This window comes from Leptinotarsa decemlineata, unplaced genomic scaffold (assembly GCF_025532065.1).
Source record: "Leptinotarsa decemlineata unplaced genomic scaffold, Ldec_3_MD MMD2_tig00026328_RagTag_RagTag, whole genome shotgun sequence".
Taxonomy (NCBI): domain Eukaryota; kingdom Metazoa; phylum Arthropoda; class Insecta; order Coleoptera; family Chrysomelidae; genus Leptinotarsa; species Leptinotarsa decemlineata.
In genome coordinates, this window is record NW_027412688.1 from 14,360,514 (window position 1) to 14,385,558 (window position 25,045).

At 35.5% G+C, this 25,045-nt stretch overlaps 2 protein-coding genes across 4 annotated transcripts in view; one reads left to right on the forward strand and one right to left on the reverse strand.

Moving 5' to 3' along the window:
- Window positions 1–1,024: 1,024 nt before the first annotated feature.
- Window positions 1,025–25,004, reverse strand: HDAC11 (Histone deacetylase 11). 2 transcript variants are annotated; one of them, XM_023160254.2, is made up of 8 exons: window positions 24,862–25,004; window positions 21,410–21,565; window positions 17,778–17,888; window positions 17,131–17,222; window positions 14,067–14,238; window positions 11,173–11,378; window positions 11,009–11,117; window positions 1,025–1,268 (listed from the first exon to the last, which is right to left on the reverse strand). In XM_023160254.2, the coding sequence occupies exons 2-8, from the start codon at window positions 21,548–21,550 to the stop codon at window positions 1,095–1,097; spliced, it is 1,005 nt and encodes a 334-aa protein (XP_023016022.2). In that variant the 5' UTR covers window positions 21,551–21,565; window positions 24,862–25,004; the 3' UTR covers window positions 1,025–1,094. The 2 variants fall into 2 exon arrangements, with proteins under 2 accessions (XP_023016022.2, XP_023016023.2); XM_023160255.2 differs by lacking the exon at window positions 21,410–21,565 and having other exon boundaries at window positions 24,862–24,999.
- Window positions 6,980–25,045, forward strand: part of LOC111505448 (uncharacterized) — a 39,041-nt gene continuing 20,975 nt past the window's right edge. The window contains exon 1 of one of the 2 annotated variants that reach the window (XM_074182509.1): window positions 6,980–7,130. In XM_074182509.1, the coding sequence (XP_074038610.1) occupies window positions 7,062–7,130 (69 nt within the window). In that variant the 5' untranslated portion in view covers window positions 6,980–7,061. Of the gene's footprint in view, window positions 7,141–25,045 lie in introns of both variants that reach the window. The other variant, XM_074182511.1, reaches the window with a different exon arrangement.

Consider the following 25,045-nt stretch of genomic DNA (forward strand, 5'->3'; position numbering starts at 1 on the left):
ATAATTTACATTTATATATTTATATATATATATATATATATATATATATATATATATATATATATATATATATATATATATATATATATATATATATATATATAAAAATATATAAATCTGTTTAAAATCTGTTTTTCCGTGAATCAGCTGTTGCCTCCATACGAACGACAACTCTCAGAAGTTGAGAAACTTGTGCGAGCTGAGGACTAACGAGGTCTTACCTTTTATCGTGTGATTCCTAACACGGTTGCAGATTCATTCCAGCTTCAACCAGATAAATTCTCTCAAGAAAAATATCTGGTCGAGGCGGGAATCGAACCCACGGTAGTGGATCTAGATTATGTAGTGATATAAAGTTCAGATCACCTACTCCCTCTGTGATCCTCAATCGTGAAAGAACAGGAAGCAACTATTCTCTACAGGACATATTTTGCTTAGCGGTCGGTGTCGAAGCTTGGCTTACAACAAATCGCCCAAATTTTCAAATTCATCAATTGAGTCTTCTGTCGATCCCACGGTTGACATCTTTGTGAGGATAAATGTCATTGCCTTCATTATTTCTGGCTTATCCTTTGAGAACAGTGAAGCCAACGCTACATTCGTGGTTCAGCATAGCACCGCTGATGAGATCTGCGGCGGGTCGAAACAGCTCTGTCTAGTGTTAATGACGAATGCTTCGTTTTTGAAATTTGGTTTCAACTAGTTGCCTCGCAGAGAATGCTGCTGTGAGAGACAGAGGACGAAGCCCATTCGGCAGTCGATATTTTGGATTGATGTAAAGTTCTGGTTTGGGATTTTCAGTCAGTATCTTGAGTTTGCTATAGACCGCTTTGGGACTCCACTTTGAACTTTGATATCAGTGGATTCAGACCTCTGTCTATTCTATGGATGACATATTCGTAATAGAAAATGTCATCGCTTCCACTTACGTCTAAAGAAACTCATTAATAATGAAACACATGTTGCGATTTTGTAAACTGTTTTGTAAAAATCTCGCAATGTAGTGTTATCAAATGCATAGCAATAATCAACAACTAATATTTATTATATTATCATAAGAAGTTACAAGTTCTGTACTACAAATCAAAATGCAATCAGAAGTAATATTCCTGTGAACCATATATCAACCCTTCTCTATAAAGATTCATAATAGAACTGGCAATTATTCGAGCGGTTTTCTTCAAATATCCACCACTGGTCAACATTACTATAGGAATTTTTCTGGAGAAAGCTTCTCTAAAAACAATTTCGTCTCTCATAATGATTCCCTGAAAAATTGATGTTATCATTGTTCATGTAAATTGTTTTGTTTTATCTGCGCCAAATATAGGAGCAGATAAACTTCAAAATCCAATTGATTTATGATTTTATCATAAAATTTACGTAACTATTGAACAAATTTTGTCACAGAAAAGTATTAACAAACAAAATACTGGACAGTTACTGTGATCTGTAATTTATAATAAGTTCAAGTTGAAGCTTTATATACTCATTTCTGGAAATAGATTGAAAGAATATATTTTTTTATTTCCTCAAAGACACTGGCACCGAAGATCGTGACTTACAAGACTCTGAATCAACGGAGCCACATAGTTGTCATTTTCCATTCCATTTCCATTTTCCATTACTTTAGGTTTTGTTCAAATATTATCCAAGACAAGCACTTTTCCCAATCGCCAGAAATGCAATACTCTTCTCGATGCGTGTTTCACCAACCATGTTAGCGGCGTCATGGGATCAAGATTTTTTTCAAGTGCTTTTTTGGATTTATTCATTTCGAACTGAAACTTTTTTCCTCTCGAATATTTTTTTTTCTATGAAAACATTTTCAAAGCACTTTTATACATAGCGTTCCAATGGCGAAAAAAATATTTTTTCAAATGAGATTTCAATAGTTATTGATGGAAAACTATTTTTTAATGAGACACTCTGTATATTTCTGCATATTACAATAGAGCTTAAAATCACTTTTTCGAAAAAGTACCACACTAGATGTTTTGCAAGAGTCATCTTTGAAATACAGAGCTTAAGTTTTTCATGTAGACTTTGAATCGCACACTTTGATCAAGTAGGGTTTAGACGACGCCGCGACGAGGCGATATAACAGAGAGGAAGTATTCAAGAGTAGCTATCAAATGTTGAGAAAGCCTTTCACACCAGTGATTAAAACGCATAATTTTAATAAAACTGATAACAATTTATACTAAATTATTCACTATTAATAAATGAAACTTCAACGATAATACTAATAATGAGATAAAGAACAAACAAATGAATATATTATTTCATAAAAGGTGTTCGAAATGTCCACTATCTTCTCCTACACATAGGCGATACCTTTTCTGAACGTTTTTTGCCGAATTATTTACTTCAATAGGAGTGAGAGAAGCAAAACTTTGCATCATTGCCGCTTCTAATTCGCATTTAGAATTGGTCGACAATTCAAAAATGAGATATTACAGCCTTCGCTAGATGTGAAAGTCCATAGGCGTTACGTCCGGTGACTTGACAGGAAAACAGTTGGGTCCTTGGATTATCCAATTATTACCAAAATTTGCAGACAAAAAATTGATGACAATTGCAGTGTTGTGAGACAAAGCCTAATGAAAATATATTTTTCTTAGCTCCATTATTGGAAATTCATCAACAAGAGGTTCAATATTTTACCTTAAAATTTCTAACTACTTCTGAATTGTGAGATTGCCATTATAAATTTACGCGCCGATAATTTAACCCTTGAAAACCCCTGCCCACACAGTGGACTTCACTGTTCCACAATAGAACCCAAGTATGAGAATTGCAGCGTTTGAAAATGCCGGCACTGCTCGCATAAGCTTCATCTGTCCAAAAACGATTGATCGAAAAATCACGCACTTGGTTACAAATTTTCAGGAACTACTGGCAAAAAGCCATGCGGCGTTCAAAATCATCTGTTCTGTTGATATTTTCAAATTTCGCGTTGACGTTTTGGGATTATTTTCAATAGCTCCTAAAAAGACTATTTCTTCCAACTCCTTATCCCCATTTGATTCATATAATTTTGGCCTTTTCTTTTCAAATTAATCACCATCAATTGTTATGAGTGTTAGACTTATACCTTTCCTAGATGTTAATAAGATTATTGTAAACAATCAACATGGTTTTCAAAAAAGAAAGTCAACAACCACAGCAATATTCAGTTTTGTTGAAAAGATTCTATATCTGCTCGATAATGATTCAATGGCACTTGTTGTATTCCTGGATCTATCAAAGACCTTTGATTGTGTGAGCCATGCCATTCTGCTACAGAAATTGGATGAAATGGGTATACGTGGCCCGTCACAGGGCAGTATATTAGGTCCAATCCTGTTCATTTTATATGTAAACGATCTATCCATGATCTATCCATGATAAACCCGTTATATTAACAAATTATGCCGATGACACAAACGTTCTAATTGCTGGAAAAAACTATTAAGAGTCAAAAAACAAATGAAACTGTACTCCTTCTATCAGACTAATACTAAACACTGAGAAAACAAACTGCATACTTTTTAACCATAGTCGAAATACACAAGATCTACCAACACACATCGAAATCGATAACACGCAAATCTCCTTTGTCGACTCCACCAAATTCCTGGGGGTCATCATTGAGAGTACACATGTGCTGGATGAAACACATTCAACTGCTCTACGGCAAGCTTAGTAGAGTTTGCTACTCTCAGAAGGAACTCCAAAAAGTCTTCAATCAAACTACCCTACGATCGGCATATTACGGTCATTTTCACTCCATCATGTGCTACGGAATTATATTCTGGGGTGGCACACACAATCAAGAAGTCTTTATAATCCAAAAGAGAGCAATTAGAATTCTAGCTGGACTAAGATTAAATGAATCTTGTAGAGGATATTTCAAAAATCTGAACCTTCTAACTCTAACAGCTGTAAATGTGTTCGAGTGTCTGATCTATGTTTTCAAAAATAAATCACTATTCATACCTTATGGAAATGACCCCTCGCACCACACAAGAAATAAGAATATATTCTGCTACCCTCAACATAAAACTGCACTCCTAGAAAAAGGCTGTTTTTATATATGTCTAAAATTTCACAACTTACTTCCTCAAAACATAAAAGACATTAAAGTGTGCAATGTATTTAAACACAAACTAAAACAAATGCTCATTGCAGCAGAACCATATGGTTTGGAAGATGTGGATGAGAGCACTTTCAATAGATAACTGTCTCAAGCAATATGATATATGTTGTTCGTAATCCTTTTAATATTTTTTAACAAATCACTTTCCGATGTAATGAGATGAAAATGTACACTATTCCTTTTGACTTGTACTATGCAAATTTTGTAATTTGTCCCTTGTGCGAAATGAACATATTATTATTATTAATTAGGTTATGTCGCAATCTTGCAAAAATGTCTCTAATAGGTTGTCTCTTCTCTAAATACCTCTCGTGATACAAACTGCTTGCTGCTTCTGCATTTTCCCCAGTTTGTATAAAACAGACTATCATATCCCATTTTTCATAATGCTCATACTTCATTGCGAATGTATTTGAAAATTGAACAAAAACCACAACTTGAAGAACGTGTTTACTGCTTAATCAAACCTTCACCCTACCAGTAAAGATTTGCATTCTGTTTTATCATCCAAAGCCTACTTGATCATAGTGGGCGTTTCAGAGTCTACATGAAAAAACCTGAAAGATCTGTAATTCAAAGATGACTAACAAAATATCAAGTGTGCTTCATTTTTAAAGATAATTTCAATCTATACTGAAATATGCAGAAATATATAGGGTGTCTCATTAAAAAAATGTTTCCATCAATGACTATCTGTCTGCTTAAAATCTGTTTTTCCGTTAACCAGCTGTCGCACCCCTACGAACGACAACCCTCAGAAGTCGAAACTTGTGCGAGCTAAGGATTAACGAGGTCTTACCTTTTAACGTGTGATTCCTAACACGGGTTGGACGATAGCAAGTAAAGATCGATCGTTCAGACTAGGGCTTGAACCACCGACCAACACGGCAGTCAATTCGAGTGAGTGAACAAAGCACCCACGCCGAACCGCTTGGCTACCGACCGACCACTATTGATATCTCATTTGAAAAGTTTTTTACACCATTAAATTCTACGTACAAAAGTGCTTTGGAAATGAAAAACGTCACAGCAACTTTTGAAAAATGCACATTTTTGACAATGCACATTTTCGAAAAACATGCTGTAACTCAGAAACGATGATAGACATCAATATGCGGTTTTCACCATTAAGTTTGTCATAAAATTTGACCCCCAGACACAGCCATCAGTTTTCATCTATCTAGTTTGAAAACAAAAGTTTTCCTTTAAAAATGTTCAATTTGGCTCACTTTGTACTACCCTGAAAATGTTTTATGGAGACCTTCAGATCGTGCTCAGTCACTTCTGAATTCACTGTACTTCCTAGCTTACAGTATTCTTGTGTACTTTTTTGTTTATCGATCATAATATTTTGAAAATAGTCAACAATAAATCAAGAAATCATCCACAGGAGACCTGTACAGGAGGAAAGCTCACCCTTTAACGTACAATCCCAACCCTTAGTTTGAAGCCCTAAAAGCTGAACTGTAGCCATCATTTACACTAGTTACTATTTGCTATATGAATGCTACAATTTTTTTTCCATAGAAAATGTAGTTGAGGTTATGCAAAAATATGGATACATCTATTATGAATATACAGAGTGTAACTTGACTTCTATTTCTGGAGATGATTCCTTATCATACTTTGTGAGAAAAGGGTCGAGTAAAAGTATGTCCTGAATCTTGATACATTTCATAGCAGTGATGAAGAGCTTACTTTAATGTAATGGGATTTGAAATAGTTATTTCAGTGGCGTCGCAGAGGATCACCGATTGATATTATGATGAAAATCATTGTGTAACACTAATTTTTGAAGTTGGATATCAACATCAAATTAAAAAATTACAACTTGATAGTCTCGTGGGTTTTCATTGTATCGTGCTTAGTTTTCGATGGAAATTTTACAGTAATTACATGAAAGCGAAAAATAAATCTGAAATAAACCCCCACGCCCATCTCAACTCTCGACTGCTAAACTTTATAAATTCTTCAATTCTTCTTGTTTTTTTTATTACTTGAAACAGCAATGAAAGGTATTTATAGCGGGTGCTCAAAATGCAAACCTTGACTTGCAATATAAGGATCAATTCTCCTCATCGATTATCGTACACGTCTATTTCTTAAGTCATTCACATCCATCAGTAGCGTCGCATTAACATTCGATTCGAAATGTCTCCAAAAGAAAAAATCCACGGATTCATATCCAAAAATCGTAGTAACCAAGGCTGGGATCCACCTACGGCCTATGTTCTGTTGAACTAAAGTGTTATTGAGAAGTCCACGAGCAATACGACTGAAATGGGCAGATGCATAAATCACAAATTTTCTGGTACTACCGAAGGTACATCTTTTGATAGACCTGCCAGTGAGTCTTCCAGAAACTGTCTATATGTCCCACCATTGAGTGGGGAACGGAGAAAATATGGCCCTGTGAGGCTGTCACCCGTAACTCCAGCTGATTACCACTTCCTACAATGGTATGAGAATCCTCATAAGCTGATCAAGATCACTATGGAATATTCTGAAAGCATCCCGTGAAAAACTTGTCTCATCTGTGAACAAAATGGCCTAAGTATTATTGTTTGGATCTGTCTGTTTGGATATCGTTCTTGATGATTTCGGTGGGATTCTGAAACATTGCCACAAGCAAGCTCATAAATCAATAAATCGCATTTAAACTTATTCGGTGTTATTCATACTCATTCGATAAGGAAGTGTTTAGTTGCTAAAACTATTTTATGGTAAATATGACCTCTATTGATATGAAGATCGAAATTCTGTGATCGCTGCTACATTTTCATTCTACGAATGGGAATCTTAGTGGAAAAGTACTTCAGTGTGATACGTGAAATTTTGTGACGGACTTTTCAACAGTTGATGATATTTATGATACTTCAAGGTACAACCTTCGTCCCCACAAACAACGGAGATACCACTGATGTCTGCCGCAGTAACGGACGAATCGTTTGATAATGCACCCTCCATTCGACTATGGCTACTAATAGTGGTAAGATAAGGTAAGGTCAGCCCGCAAGGGTTTATTGTGGCTCACATCTATTCACACTCGACCAAATAAACCCAGGTTCTTAACGAAGCCGATTAGTTTGTATGGTGAGTAGTCTTTCAGGTCAGATGGTGAGAGTACGGCTCTGCCGAACTCTTAAAACCTGATTCGGACCCCAGCGGGGCATGCACAAAGTATGTGCTGTGCTGATTCATCATTTTCCAAACAGAGGCGAGATACAGTATCATCCGATAGTCCGAGTCTCTGCATATGATTATTTAAAGGGCAGTGACCTGTGAGAAGGCCTGTTAGACATCGTAGTTTATCCCTACTGTAGTGCAACAACTGTTTAGTATCAAGCTCGGAAGGATGAATGAACACCTTGGAGTGAGCCAATCCTGGAAGATTCTGCCAGAAGTCCATAAATCTTTTTGCCATCCAGGTGTTCAATATTTGTTTGGCAAAGCCTAAAGCGGTGCCAATGACAGGTTCTGGTCCGATGAAGCTGCTTGCAGCACCCTCTTTCACAAAGAAATCGCCTTTCAGGCCAGTATGGCCAGGAATCCAGACCAGAGACAATCTGTTAAGTCTTCCAATTGGGGAGAGTCGTTTTTGGCAATTTGATACCAATATAAACGTTGCTCGGTAGGAGCCAAGAGCTTTCAACGCCGCTTGACTGTCCGAGAATATTTTAATTGACTTATGTAAGAGGTTGGATTCTTCCAATCTATCCACACACAATATGATAGCGTGAATTTCCGATCAAAATACAGTCGCATAGGTTCCTAGGCAGATTGATATCTCTGTCCTGGGTCTGCGACTGAAAACACCTGCACCAGAACCTGAAGGTGTTTTTGATCCATCTTTGAACCAACAACTATCTGCTGTTGATATTTCCTTATCCCGGAAGATCCAGTCCTCTCTACTCGAGAACAGTACTTTATAAGACAGTTCGTAGTCGACAGTTGGATGCATAAAGTCAGAGGTCATTCCCAGAATGCTGTGACTTCCAGTGTCAACCAGCAGTCTGTTTTGCTCTGCATTAAATTGATTTGTGCAACTGGAAATATGCACAAGTCTATATGCAGTCCATCTAACCTCTCTCCAGAAAAATGTGAAGAGGATGTAGATTTAGAAGGATCTCCATGGCAGCTGACGGTGTGATACTGATGGCACCACTGCCAGACAAGCCTGTTTCTGTAAGCCAGAGAGCTTCGCCTGAGCCGTTTTCTGTAAAGCCTTCGGCCACCAGGCAATTGCTACATAAGTGATCATTGGTCTGATAATCATCACATAAATCCAATAGATTTGTTTGGTACGTAAACCCCAAGTTTTATCACAAATTCTTCAACATGTCCATAGGGACAGTCTAGCTTTTTGTAAAACTTTTTCCAAGTGAGCGTTCCAGGTAAGTTTTTTATCAGGGACAATGCCAAGATATTTCACCTCCGTTCCAAATCAAATGACCCCATAAGTGAAGAAATGTGGCGTTAAATCGTCCTATTTTCTCCTCCTGGTCAAGGGGATTTTCAAAGTTTTGGTGGGGTTGACAGACATCTGCTTCCTTAGGCACCCACTGTGAACAACGTCCATCGTGCTTTGGAGGATCTTACAAGTTAACCTTCACGACGTGTGCCTTGCCAAGATGACAAAGTCATCTGCATCGGCATGCAGATCTACTTTTCTTCTGTCGAAGGCATCAAGCAGACTATCCATCAGGAGCGATCACAAAGGGGAAGATGGTATACCACCTTGAGGGAAGCTTCTGGTGACCCTGAACTTAATTTTCTCACTTAGAAGAGTCGTAGTTGCAGTTCTGTTTGCCAGCATGGCATACCTTTCCTAGCCAGAGATGATCCTACAAATTTAGTAGTGCATTATCAAATGCTCCTTCAATATCGAGAAATACAACAATTGCAATCTCCTTGTTGTCAAGGGATAGGAAAATTTTCTCCACAAGGTTGTTCAATTCTAAATCTGTCGATTTGCCGGTTTGATATGCATACTGGTAGTTATTCAGGGGGCTGCATATAATGCCACCCTTCTGATATTATGTCCGTCCAGTATCTTCTCAAGTCCTTTCAACAGGAAGGATGTAAGGCTTATAGGTCGTAACAATTCAGGGTGTGGGTTTTCCAACCCACTTTGGGTACATATGCCACCCGTGCTACCAACCAACTGGGTGCGTGGTATATAGTTCCACGCCAGACTAGCTCTATATAATTTTATAAGGATACGTAAAATTATTTTTAGTCCGTTTTGAAGAAGATCTGGAAATATACCATCCTCTCAAGGAAATTTAAAGAGCTGAAAAGACTTGATAGCCCATTCAACTGGCGGTGCTGTGATAACATTCTCGACGACCTCCTAATCGTTTTTTTTTTTTGGCGTCAAGCGCCCTCAAAGACGGGAGGTCTGTTATTATCAAGTCAGATTACCAAAAGCTTCAACGTTTTTTTTTACTAGAAGTTGTGAATGTTACATCGGGTCGTCTTAGTGACCCAATTTCAGCAGTCGGCTCTCTAGTGAATATCTTGTGAATTATTGTGCTGCGAGGTAAATCAGAGATACTCTCACAGAACTTCCTTCAAGACTTCCTTTCTAATTTCTTTGTTGTGTGTCGTTAGAGTAGTTTCATAAAGTTCCCAGTTACCTGGCTCTTTAGCTCGACTGAACAATCGGCGAACTTCTTTTCTTCGTTTTTCTAGGCTTTTATTCCACCAAGAAGTTATGGTTATCTCTGTTAATCCTCAGTGGACAGTTCTTGTTATATGATGAGATCACTGCTTCGCGAAATTGCTCCGCTACTGTATCCATATCATTACAACTGTTGATAGTAATGAAACCTTCCTGAAAGTACGATTGGAGGGAGTTTATATAACTACTCCAATCAGTAGATTTTGAGTCACGATATCCCACTACTGGGCTTAGACCTGTTTCAATATTGAAAAGAATATATCTATGCTCTGAACAAGAAGGTTCAGTAGATATAGTCCAATGGTGTTCTTGTTGCTCAGAGGATGTGAGCTGATGGTTAAGTCTAATACCTCTTGCCAATTACTAGTGACAAAAGTTGATTCCGAGACCTCATTAATTATAGACAGCCCTTCCCCTAGTATATAGTCAAAGAGTAATTCACCTCTATGTTTTATATTCATGCTGACCCACGCTGTTTTGTGTGAATCATCCCACTACGATTTGGAGTTTGTTCCTTTTGCTGTAGTCTATAAGTCGTATAACAGCTAGAGGAGGTAAGGTATCCGAATCTCCCGGAAATTAGGCGGAGCAGGCGATAATATTCGTCATTCTCTTTTTGCCTGGTGAGGAAATTTACATCGGGTAAATTACATCTTGGTTGCAGAAGTCTATAAGCAAAAAATAATTAATATTTTTTCTGATGACCAGGCATGCTCTTGGTTTCACCCCACGCTATCATCTCACCAAGTATATTGCTCAGTCCGGTTAGTCAGCCTGTATTTCCTGTCCGTGGTTCCTGCAGGAAATGCAACGCAATATGAGTACTTTTTTGCATGAACTTAAAAGATGCAGGAGACTTGAGATTGGCAATGGGATTAACTTTCACTTCACTTACGATTTTCATGTTATAAGGCATTTTTCGATCATGGTTTCATGGCTCACGAGCAAGCAGACAATAACTATTCATTTTGTTTTTTACGGCTGTCGAACGTATTGCATGAGTTTCATCATAAAAGGTGGAATGTATTCTAAGCAATTAGTGCCAAACCGCTCTTTCATCACAACTTTAACACCCTGTTGATAAAAAAATGAAGCGATTCAGACCATGCATTTTTATGACTTTTTTGCGATGAAATATGTTAAAAAGTCATCGCCCGAAATCATCACTCAAGTTACTGAGATACCTTTTCCGAAATTGATAATCCTCCCAACCTATCTCCCTGAAGAATATCCGTACCCGCATTGTATATAATCAGTTGGGGTTCAAACTCGCTCAACGCTTCTTTGAGTTGACTAAAATCAAATATGAGTTAATGCAACTTTCCTATAAACAGCAAACATGTCATACCGTTTTACAATTCTTAAGTAGTCTTCATCTTCAGTGTAGAAGTCTAATAACACTTTTCTTTGTATCGCTTTTTCAGCTTCTTTGTCCTTAGGATAAATCCATTTGTTATAAACATCCATGATATAAACGTTTGCATTATCTCTGCAGTCACGTTCATACCCATTACCCTGATGTGCATCTAAATCAATTATCATGACTCGCTGCACCTGAAATTATGTCCGGGGACTTGCTAAATATATTAGGGAAACAATGACAACTTGATGGAAATTGATAACACTGACCATGATAACAATTAAACACTGTTCACACTATGAACTTCCCTCCAAACGTTAATTACACAGTGTATTTTGACATGCGTATTGGTTAAAGTTCAAAGTGTGAAAATAGTTCAATTATTATTGAATATAATTATTATATTTTCAAAATTTCATGCAACAAAGTCCGTAATAATATAAATATGGATATATTTCATGAACTATTCAAATTGAATTCCGAAGCAAAATAAGAAATAAATCTTTTTTTTCAGTTTCAATCATCCGTAATTGTTAATGCCGACACTAACAATTCCCATATTTAACATAAAAATATTTAACAAATCATTTCAATTTTCATGAAATTTGGGCTTTTCTTTCAGGAAGAAATAAGTTAACCCTTCTGTTAAAAAGAATCTGTTTTTCCGTTAATCAGCTGTCGCCCTCATACGAACGACAACTCTCAGAAGTTGAGAAACTTGTGCGAGCTAGAGACTAACGAGGTCTTACCTTTTAACGTGATTCCTAACACGGTTACAGAATCATTCCAGCTTCAACCAGATAAATTATCTCGAGAAAAATATCTGGTCGAGGCGGGAATCGAACCCACGGCCTTCCGATCGTGAGTCGGGCGCACTACCACCGCGGCCGATTCTGTTAGGAGATATGACTAAGGAGTTGACTAAGTTTGGTCACTTTTCATTTGGTATTTATCATTTGAAATTATCATCATGCATAACGAACATGAAAACAATTCACCTTCTGTCTGAATGATTCAATCATGTGTTGCGATTGAGAAATATAGTAAATGAAAAAGTTATAAGCTATATATAGTACCAAAGATGAACTGAATATGTTTTGAAACAAAGAAAACAATGATTGATGATTTCAATGGTCCATAAACAGATTCAGATTTGCAAAAATAAAACTATATTAGTTATAGAATTCCAAGAATCATGATTCAGTTAAAATTCAAATTTGCAAAAAAGGAAGCTATGGTACCTGTGTCGAATTGAAAGCTCTACTATGTGATAGTGTAATGGTAAATGAATCCCGTCATCAAATGATATGAATAGTACTTTACAGATTCCTGGAATGTCACTAGTCCATTCCCGTTTATGAATGGAATGAAACAAAATGTCTTAAAAAAGTCGATAAACTGACCAAGGCTCGAAATGTTACTAAAGACGAATTGTCATCATCCGCTGCCTTTTGAATCAAAGCTTATATAGGACGTTCCAACGAAAATTTGACCCCCCTGTGAGTCAGAAACGGACGTGTAATCGAAAATTTTAAAGAAACCGTCAATATTTCTTGGGGAACTAATTCTGATATAGAAATCATACCCGAAACTTCACTCCCTGCGGTCAGCAACTACCCCCCCTTTTTTTTTCAATGACATGGGGGTCGAGTGATACATCATTTGAAAGGTATTTTGTCCCTCTATTACTTCTGTAATTTTTTTCGAAATTGGTTCATTTGTTATTGAGAAATGTTGAACGATTTATTCAGGATAAAACAGAAAATTTGCTGTCGCTCATTTTATTGAGGAAATCAACAAAAGTAATATCAAGGCAGAAATCGGCATTTCTGAACAACTCTCTGTCGTAGGTCTTCTAGATTTGTAGGTTAAGTAGACTACACTGTCGACTTCAGGTGTCCCCACAGAAAGAAGTTCATCGGTGTGAGATCAGGTGATCTGGCTGGCCACTCCACTGGATCACTTCTGCCGATCCAACGCATTGGAAAACGTTCGTCCAAAAACTGTCTCACCCCAACATCAAAATGTGGGGGTGAACCATCCTGCTGGAATGTTATTTCATTTTCTACCAAATTATCATCATTCTGTAAAATTTGTGTAATCATAGGATCTACACAGTCTTGTAAAGATTTAGGTATGTGTTTCCATTGAGATTACCTTCAATGAAGAATGGTCCAATAATATGATTACCAAGAATGCCGGCCCAGACATTCAATTTTTGTGGATTTTGTGAATATGTTTCCATCACCAAATGAGGATTCACATCGCTCCAGTAACGACAATTATGTCTATTCACTTTACCATTCAACAAGTTGTTATCTGCTCAGTACGCATATATAAATTATTATCATGTATTTTAATGTCTGGAATGTTGATAGATTTGCACTGAATGTTACTTCTCTGAGCTTGAATCTCGTCTAAGAAACAATTGGTTAGTTTAATTGAAGCAATATTCACCTCTGGATCGTTTTGTGTACAATCATTCTAAGAAATGTTCCACTCCAATTTGTTCGACAAACTCTACAGGTGAACGAGGTCTATTAAACATCGTTGAAGTTGTTGAGAACTGAAGAGAACAATATACGGGCTAGTAGGCCGTGGTCGAATGGACTGTGAAGTGTCAAACGTATCGTCTGCTGCTGCGGCAGACATTGTCAGTGGTATGTGCATTAACTTCGAGATATAATTTATGTCCTCGCCTGCCGCATACCGCTGATGTCTGCCGTAGTAGCGTACAAAACGTTTGGTACCTCAGGTTTCATTCAACCGCGGCTTACCAGCCACGATTTTGTTCTCTCCAATCATGTCTCCGGCAGTGGAAGCCTATGTTTTCATATAGATGAGAATTATTCTGTAAAAACACATTGAGAAGGCATACTCACCTTTCTCGGAAAGTGATAAAAAAGAAATTTTATAAGTAAGGTGATATCAGCATATGCGCAAAATCCGCCTCCACGTGAGGCCGAACAGTGATGAAAACCACCTCCTAAGTTAATAGCCCAACCTCGATCCAAAGCTAACTTTCCAGAAAGTATAGAACCACCAGTCTGATATCTGAAAAGTTAACAAAAAGTCATATTTATTGTTATCAACTGAAGTTTTCTTAAAAATATGAAATTATTGTAATGGTCGAACAAATATGTCAAAACAAAATATGTCAAAATTTGAAATGAAAACAGACTATTTCCTTCTGAAAGTAAATGTTGCAATTCGACTCATAGTTTGGCAAAAAATATAATCTGTACGTCTCTTCTATCCTGTCTACGTGTATTTAACAATTTTTGACAAAACTGTAACGTCATGAAAAAAAACTGTTCTGCAAACCATAGCATGGCATACATATACAGAAGTTTTCGAAATATCAAGCTCAACGCATCATTCATTCTGCGTTTTTCTAACATATGAAAGAAAGTCCTCTGTTGACCTTCAGTTATGGAGGTCAAACTGATGATGTTCCAAATATTCAAGTATATTTTGGATAACAACTTTCTTCCCTATTTTGATAATACCGATAGACTAGCTGGAATTTATTAGGTTAATCCAAAGCATACAAAAGTACAAGATCATGACAAATACTTTATCGGCATTTGTAAGCATTTTTGATGTTTAGCTATTTCATGGCTCATTTGATTATACACTGTCAATGAAAAAATTTCTGCATTGACTGACAAGCGGTTTATTTTCGAATATATGACTGTGCTGTTCTTTACTTTCGCCTGTTTTCAATTCGTTTTTGTAATATGTTGAATATGAGAAACCGAAGCAGAAATCGTTTCAAAAGTGCTACTGAGTCCATTATAATCTTCACTATGCAATTTCCTCTTGACATCCCTGATGACATCCAGAAATGTAGGGTCTTTCATTAGACGGTTCATGTGTATGTGTGTGTGATATCATCGGAATTTTTAATTCTTTTGGCGAAGCTGTGGCGTTTGAATGTGACTTTGTGACTTATTCGCATACACCATCGACTTGAGAAAACCTAACAAGAAAAAGTTTAACAGGGTCAAATTGCACGATCTCGGTAGTCAGTTCACATCACCTCCACGTGAAATCACCATGCCCTCAAATCGCTCGTGCAGAATATTCAATGTGGTATGAGCTGTGCGGCGTCCTGTTGAAACCACATGTCGCGTTGGTGTTCAGATCATCCAATTCAGATCAAAAGAAGTTGGTTATCATCGACCTATACGGCACGCCGTTGACATTGGACACTCTTAGATCTCATGTGGATTGGTATCGTTCCAAATTCGACAATTATGTTGTTCTCGCACCCATTCATCCAGAAATGAACCTCATCGCTGAAGATGATTTTTCAATGAAAATTAGGGTCTATCTGCTCCAAAGCCCATTCAGAAACCTTGAGTTCCTGGTTCAGTTGAATTTTGTACGGGTGGTATCCACAATCGTCAGTCATCACCCGAAGACGACTGTGGATACTAACAATCGAGATATCGTGTAACTTAGTAACTTAGCTTGGAATCTCTTATTTTTTTTTGTTCAATTGTTCTATTTTTACTTGTATTTTATTTCACTGTGATTTCAATTCAGGGTTTTTTTATTGTCTCATTTTCATTGGTTCTTTCACGGATTTCAAATCATTTTAAATAATATTAGACAATGAAAGTCCGAACTAATGAAATTCAAAATGTGTCTTCATCATTTTGTTGAATATTAGGAGTAAGACTTCTCTGAACATTCACAGTTATGTAGTATGACTTCAGTTTCATTCATTTTAATTCAATCAATCAATCAAAAATGTACTTTATTGTCCAAGAAAAAAATTCTTATTGACAAAGCACAAATAAATAAAATAAATCAGTCAATTTACAGTAAAATTAGTTGAAATAAAAATGGAACAATACAAGATCTTACATGTAGACATGAAATAAGATTCTACAAAGCAGTTAAGAATTGATTTAGATGTACAAATAAAATAAATCAGTCAATTCAACCTCAAAGGTTCTGGGACTCAAAATCTGCCTTCAAGATATTCTTTCAAGCTTTCGTGAGTGAAAGTTCCCTTCAGACGTTTTCGAAATGTTATTTGGTCTGTAGTATTTTTCATTTCAAAAAATGGTAGATGATTAAATACCTTCGTACTCTGAAATATTATGGAATTTTTGGTTAATGTTGAAGTTGGTTTTGGCAGAGGTATATTGACATTTTGCCGGTGTTATATATTCTTTCAGAAGGATTTTTTTTTATTTGAATTAGTCATACTGTTTCTAGAATGAAGATGCAGTGCATTATTAGTATTTGACTCCTAATGAACAGTTGTCTACAATGGTTCAAACGCTTGGCTCTAAATACATATTTTATCGCACTTTTTTGTAAAACAAACACTGATTGTATCAGCTATTTGCTACAGAAACCCCAGAAAGCGATACCATACCTCAGATGAGACTCAACCAATGAAAATATGATATTTTTCCTGCTACTATTACTAACTCTTTGGTGATGACCCCATTGAATTAATATCGCAAATTGTTTTCGATACCTGAACTTGTTTAGAATGTTCACCAGATATCTACTAACAAAAAAGATCAAGTATATGATATTTTCGAAAAGTTAGTTGAACTATCTTCAAAATGAAGTTTTAACTTGACCCTCTTCCCATTTAAGATTTTAGGGGTTGTGCGCGCCTCCTCTAGAGGGTTGATGTGATTATGCATAGTTTTAGATGTTCTATAGGGGCAGAAATATGGAAGGTGGTACGTTTTTAAATCGACACACTGTATGACACCCTACTTTATTTTCTCTCTTGTATTGTTCAGATCAATTGATTTGGAAAGCTGTGTATCCAGAAAATTATATCACCCCTAAACTCCAGTTTTCTATCTATATGAAAAACTATCAAAGGGGGTAGAATAAAAATATAGAAAACCTGAGAATGATAGTAGTTTGAAATGAATGTGATGGAAAGTGTATTATTCTAATACAAACCTCATAGGCTTCAAATAGGCACGCTGAATGAAATAATTTGGAACTGGAATGAGCGCTAAAATTTCTGCGATTTGTGCTACATGTAAACTACACTGGAAAAAAATAAAAATTAAACATTTTTATGAGTGTCATGTTTCAGTTATAAATAGTTTTGTTTCGGAAAAAACGATATTCTAGTTCCTCAATTTCAATTTGGATTTCAAAAGAAACCACTCACTTTTGACACTGCAATAAAATATGATTACTTGGTCTTTAGTCTTGTTATAAAGATGAATATAAAAGTACATTCTTAGCTTCTGAAGGCTACCCCTATTCATTTACCTGATGGAATTTCATGGAATGAAATTCCGTTAGAAAAATTATTCGATTAGAATTATAATTGAAATTATTGAAAAAGCAATATTTTGAGAAAAGATTCAAAATATACGAACAAATTTTGCACCATTTTATAGTTTTCTGTAGTTTTTAATCATGGTAGCATTCGACAACATAAATCAAAATATCAAAGTAATTTTTGTAACTTTTCCTGTGAATTCTAGATTGAAGCAAGTATTGTATGGGCAAATCTGGTTTCTTTCAGATACACTAGGCATGGATCGTTCCATTTATATCTAGTTCCAGATTTAAGGTATTGAAAAAGTAATTACTTTCAAACGTTTCAAATATTTCTTCGTATGCACCATTAGTAAATCTTCTTCAGTTGCTTCATTTGGCACGACTACAGTCTTTTTATCTATCAAACCACTTTGCTTCAATATCTGAAAAGATAATCATAGTTAGTAATCTCGTAACAGAGTATAATGTAGTTTTCAGCAAATTGCACAAGTTTGGTAAGCAGTTCTTTCAGAAAATCTATTTTTCAGTTTGTATCTGAAAAAAAGATCTACGTATGAACAATATATTCTAATCAGTATCACATGACTATTGTACTGGCCACAACAAGCCAGCAATGAATGGCAATATTGCCAAGATGAATATCGAAAACACCTACTCGAAAAACAGCTACAGTGAACAGAATTGCAGATTTTTTGAGAACAAAACACAAGCACTACAAAAAAAAATCCCTAAGACGCCCTCAGAGTGGTGCCTGTGCGAACATAGCGATTCACATTGGATTTGATTCGCTGAGGATTACATCCATTTGGTACAACGTTCTCAGGAAGTTTATTCGACATAAACGCAGTTCTCCAGATGAAAGGGTTCTTGAACAGTGAAGTTTGAAGTGTACTGATGAGCAAAACGATGAGCAGTCACAGTCCGTCGCGTATTTCTGATATGTAGCGCTCTTGGTGGAATCAAATGTGTCAAGTCACTTGAACACTACCCGTGAAAGTATCTATTGAAGAGAGACAAATCTTCAAGCTTTCTTCGATGTTCCAGGCTATCAAGGTTGTACGTGATGTTCGCGTCTCCAATTAGGCTCTGGATGGAATCTAGCAGCTTCAGAATATGTTTGGGGGCAGATATACATACATGAGAACAATAGTCCAAAGATGGTCTGATCTAAACTTTATAAAGCATCAAAAGTTGGTGGGGTGTGTATAATTTTCTGATTCGGAACAGTGTTCTAAGCTTTTGAGAAGCAGCCTTTGCAATTCCAGCGACATGATTGTGCCAAGACATATTGTTGTCTATTTCAACCCCCAACAAACTCATTGAAGCAGAAATCTGAATTATTTCTTTCACCCCAATTCGAAATCACTTCTAGATCCTCATTAAGATATGCAACCTCCTGCTGCTGATAAAGATGTGCCTCCGTAGCAGATGTCCTGGAATCCAAATGGAATGATGAGACAAGTGTGTTGTCGTCAGTAAAGCAATATATTGGATTCTTGTTTTTTTTAAATAAGTCGTTGATATACAATAAAATGAGGGTTGGAGACAATATGGATCCCTGAGGAACACCAGCGTTGATGATGAAAGTATTCGAGAGATATCTCTCGAGCTTAAGAGTCATACACAAAAATGATCGAACAAACCATAGCACCGAAGTTTGGCCTGCCAATACTAATGCCATACACGGGCTTCAGAAATATCAAGCGCAACAGCTCTTGATTCTCCATGTTTCTCGATTGCGTTATTCCAAAAATGGGTGATATATAATAGAAGGTCGCCTAATGATTTTTGTTGTCCGAAAGCCATATTGATAATCGCTCGAAATGTTGAAGCCTTTCAAATATTTGAGGATATGGTAGTTTACGACTCTCTTCATGATTTTGATATCACTGATAGCAAAGCGACTGGTCTATAGCTATTTGAAAGATTTTTCTTGCCTTTTTGGACAAGAAAACGAAAAGGAAAACCCCCTTTCTTGTGAGACAGGTTGAAAAGTCTGCAAAATACTGATGCAAGTTTATTTGCGCAATTTTTAAGTACGATGACGGGCACATCAGGGCCAGACGCCTTGTTGATATTGTGCTGTTTCAAAATTCGCCTGACTAGACGCTGTCGAAAAGTAATTTCCGGCATTGTGGATTCTAGTGCGGGAATAGTGAGTGGTGCCTTTCCCAGAAAATCCACTGTGGAGTGGAACGCAAATTGTTCAGCTAGTAGATTTGCTTTTTCTATGGATGTTGTTGCAATTGAACCATTGGGATCTCGGAAACTATGAGAGATACGAAGATGGTTGAATTGGGGCAAAGTTGCGCATTTACCTGACTGACAATATGCCTTTGAGAGTGTTCTGAAATTCCGAGTATATCCGGATCCGGAAAAACAGATATTTCAGAAAATGGATTTTATTTTTTTCTGGCTTTATATTTCGAAGGCTTCGAAAATAAATAGCTTTTCCACATTGTCACTTTTTCCCTGCTACATAATGTTGTTTTCAGATTTGCTATCCGACATTTCGTCTTCCAACCACCATCATCAACTTTATTTTGTCTAATGGGCGCTACATTGGATTCTTTCTGTTTTGAATTGAACCAGATTTTATCTTTTCAATGATGTATCATAAGTTATCATTATTTCTCGAAAAATTGGAGATATTGAAAAAAATTAATTCTTATCATAATAGGCTTTGACTTTGATGTTTCTATATTTGACTTTCAATTTGTTACACTCAATGACATTTTGTTATTGTACAAGTCATTGAATTTTTGGCGAAAAATAGCTTTCACGAATAAAGAAAGAAGAGATATGATACAAATGTATTACAAATACCATAGAAACAGTGTTAGGACATCCGAAATGTATTTAAACTTGTATCTCGAAAGACGACAACCACATCGAACTATGTTGAAGTTATTGGATCAAAATCTCACAGAGTTTGGTTCGAAAAGCCAATTAAAAAATACGTAGACAGAATCAACAATCAAAATTTGATAAATGAGGTGTGTATGAGGTAAATTATACATTGTGTCCTTTTCAATGAAAATAGAACTTTGAACAAATAACAATAATTAACTGAAATGAAAAGACAAAAGTAAATGACAGCAAATTCTCAAAATGCTGACCTTGTTCATGATAACACAACTGTGTCCTTATTCGAATATTATTCAATGCTTTATCAATTTCCCTCCTCCTCAATCTTCCGAATTCTCTAACAATGCTGTGTTGAAGGTGCTAAATATTTTCATATTACCTCTGACCATAAACTCTATTTTTCAGAGTACCCCATAAGAATGTATCCGAAACACTCAAGTCTGGAGACCGAGATCCCAATGGTGAGGATCGAATTTGAAACACCCTGTATAATATTTCATGCCTTTGGAAAACAGTCAGAAATGCATGGAACTGGAAGAAAAATCTTCTGATTTATTCGTGTAAAAAATAAGAACGTTATACAATGCCAACGTTTAGGACTCATTATCTTCAGTTTTCTTTATGTGGGAGAATATTGTAAATTGACTCAATATTGAGTTGATTGATTTAAAGACATGCGTTAGAATTATGATCATTCCCCGGCAGTGTGTTTCGGGTCAAATGAATATTCTTTGTTGACATTAACGTGTCGTTAACTACTTCATATATTAGCATATTTAATATTGAATGATCAGTTGTGGAAAACAATATGAAGTAGTTGGATATAGTGAACTTCAAAAAATGAAAATGAGAGTAAAAATCTTGTTTGAATAACTTTTTTACCTTTATAGCCAGTTCACCTCAATGTGTATCTTACAATGTTATCTGATAAAGTATCAGATAAACAATAACATATTAGACTATACGAAATCTTTCCCAGAGAGGGGAACGATAGTTTCGGACCAATACAACATCTGAACTTTTAATAACGATACTTTGTTCGACTAACGGCTACACGTTCATTACTAGTTGTTACCTTGTAAATATTTTTCCACTTCCGTGCATCAAACGGGTGTAATTTTTCTAGTCCCATGAAATTAACATTGTATTCTTTTCTATACACAATAGGCCATTGTTCTTTGTTGATATTCAGGTAGAGATTTGTTCGAAAACTCATGTTTCAGTCATTCTTCTGAAAATAATTCATGATTATAAATTAATATTTCTTCTGCTTCAATAAATAGAATTATAAATACCGCTTTCACATTATATATCATATCAAATTTTAATAATTTCAAGGCAAGTTTAGAGAAAACTGCAAATGAGCGAACCTCCACAATCTCACCTACTCCGTCTCATCATTGTGAGCTCTTTAATTTATTTCAGTAGTACCTAATGTTTTGGGTTCTCGATATACAATTTTCAATGAATCCCTCTAATATCAACTTTCTTCTTCTTTCAATACTAATGAATATACCAAATTACCTACTCCCTTGATCATTTTTTCGTATGTGAACATGATAATTCATTCAAAAATTATATTTTATTGCCAACCGACCTAATTGGGGGAATTAGGAATGGTATTCAGTCAATATAGAATGAAGTTGGTGAGTGAAGATCGAAACTGAATTTTAAGAAAAATGAAGACCAATGAGAAAATGGCTTGAAAATTATGAGAATGAGGAGGCATACACGAAATATAAAAAGAATTTTGTGAAAGATCATTAACAATATTTGTGGAAAAACAAAATATTAATCAAATCTCAAATGAAATGAAATTAATGGAATATCAATTCAGGACAAGAGAGAAACCACAAACAAATCATCCTATTTCAGCTAACTTTTAAACAACTATACCTACTCGAAAAATATTGACGACAACGAGTGTTTGGAACATTTGGAAGAAAACGCACAAATATTAGAAAGAAATAAAAGAACTGAAAGGTAAAATTCACTAGAATTCTACTAGGTAGAAGTTCTCAAATAAATATATTAGCAAAGCCATTGGCATTTCTGATTCATAAATGCTTTCATTGCTTGAATTTTTCCCAAATATTTTGTGAAAAATGTTTGGAAAAATTGTTTCTTTGTGATTGAACTCAATGTATTTGTTCCATCAGTACAGATTCAAGAAAGGAAAATCAACGGAATCCATTAATACCTATATTATTCTTTACACAAAAATGTTCAAAAATAAAAATTGTTGAAATAAGGCGGCTTCAATCGACTTTTAAATAACGGTCACAATACCTAATATGAGCATAACACGGAGTGAATTCTAGATACGCATTGAGTATTCACCCCTCTTCCAATTTGTTCAATGAAATCTTCGAAATGGTATATTCTCTTCCATCTCTTGTTTTCCTTCATCTTCAAACTTGAAGTTTATGCATCGAGTATTCAATCAAAATTTTGTTCTCTCGAGATGCCAAAAAACGAGTTAAAACAGTAGATGGATTCGTATGTGGACCTAAACAGGATTCACCTCAATAAGTTCAACTTCTTCGACTAATGGTTCACATTCACTCATTTTTGAATGTTTTTAAAAATACACCTGAAGTAGAAAGCCATGAGGAAATTGAGAAACCATTCGGTGATCGACGATAATGAAGTAAATATAGATAACTATGATGTTATCAAATGGAGAGCTTCCCATTTAAAGATTTTCCGGTTTTGAGATTGCGAAACATTTGTTCGAATGATGCCGTTCTATCTCTTATAGTGACCATTTTCTTAATGGTTGAAAGCTATGATAAAACTTGATTCAATACCTTTGTAATAATTAAATATATATTTTTCACCTTTGTAATGAATAAATTCAGTTTTGTTTGAAAAATGTGCTTTCATTTTTCATATTGAGAAAATTTTACAATAGGAACAACTGAAGTGAGTTAATGACCTTCAGCAATTACGTCGCAATAATTAAGCTGATTCTCTAAATCTTCAGTAATCAGCATATCCCAAATATTCTCTGTCGCAAGGTTGGTAGGTAATGAAAACTCTCCCAATTTAGTCTACCCGACTGCTAGAGCACTTTGCTGATACAACACCTAGAATAACATTCGTCCAAAAAGAATTCCACGTGAATATAGAAATAATGGGGTTTGCACAATAATTTTGACTAAATTTATGGTTAGTAGCAACGTCCGCTTCTTCATAGGACGTTTGATTGTTTTTGGTCTCTATTGACGTTATTCCAGTAATCAATCAATTACTTCAAAGTTAAACATAAATACATAAAAAAACATGTATCGGAAATTATGAAATCGCGAATTTGTGAATTTTTTGCCACACAAAATACAGTTACAGAAGTGTATAGATTCCATATTTCAAATTTTGGGAAATGATGACAATATTTACTATGAATTTTCTGCTATATTACATTCTGTTTTATTCTTACCAATGATGTCCGTGCGAGATTTGCACTGAATCATCCTGAGAAAAAAAACACTGCTTTTTCTCAAGGTAAAAATTATATATTCGATCTGGTTTCCAGATTTTTCCCGTTTGAGTTGCAGTTTATTTACTCGTTGTTATGAAATTGGGAATTATTAAATACTAAAAACGTTTTCAGCAGGCAAGAAGCAGACTTTAATATTTAAATATGAATATTTAAACATAAACAGTTTTGACAGTTGTTAACCTACGATGGCTATTCGCAGTCTGTCAGTCATGTAACATTGCAGAATCATCCCAACTTCAACTAGATGAATTCTCTCGAGAAAATATATCTGTTAGAGGTACGTATTTAGTTGAAAATATTATTAAATAAACATGATCCATTATATGAATTTCTACAATTTCTACAGAAAAGATATCAAGAAACCTTTTCTATTCAGTAACAAAATCTTTCTCCAGAAAACTTCATGATAAAAAAAAGGTTACAATCAATTTTATCGTATGTTTGGCAGTATTTAGGATGTCAATTATGACATTTTATATTATGAATTGAGTTTCGATTATTCTGAAATGGGTGACTTGCGAAAAGCGAAAAAAGGTTTCAAAAGTATTCTATTGATCACTTTGAGATGACCGATAAAAAAAGTCTCATTTAATAGAAGCGATAGTAATTTCAGAGATATTTCAATATTTATAGAACCAATATTAAGTCTTAGAATTTGAATGTCGAATATTTCAGAAACAATGACGTCTGACAATTCAGTATCTTCAACATGAAAGACCTGAATTAATTGTACTAATTTCGATTTACCTTCAAGGACCTCCGAGAGGCAGTCCGCCACTGAGTTTTAGCCTATCTACAATAGGTATATAAAAGTTCCAGTATATTAAACGATCTGACTGCTTTTGAAGTAGCAACTGAAATATTTTTAAGATATGTATTCAATCAGAAGCATTGTCTCAGAACTGAAGTTGAATGCACTAATTCAAAAATTTGCTTTTATGCTCTACTTTCCCAAGGAAAAAATAACTACGCCAATGGTTTCTACATTCGGTTACTTCAGTAATCAAATAATGAAGGATATTTACCCTTTGTAATCCTAAAACTGGAAAAATCATAGATATCTAGAAATGTAACAGTATGCTGCTGTATTAGTATCGTCTATTATTTGAATATCCCACTGAAATGTATCGATCCGGCCTTCATGTTCAACAGCGAATCAAAACCATATAAACAATCTTGCTGTACGACACAAACAAATGAACCAACGGA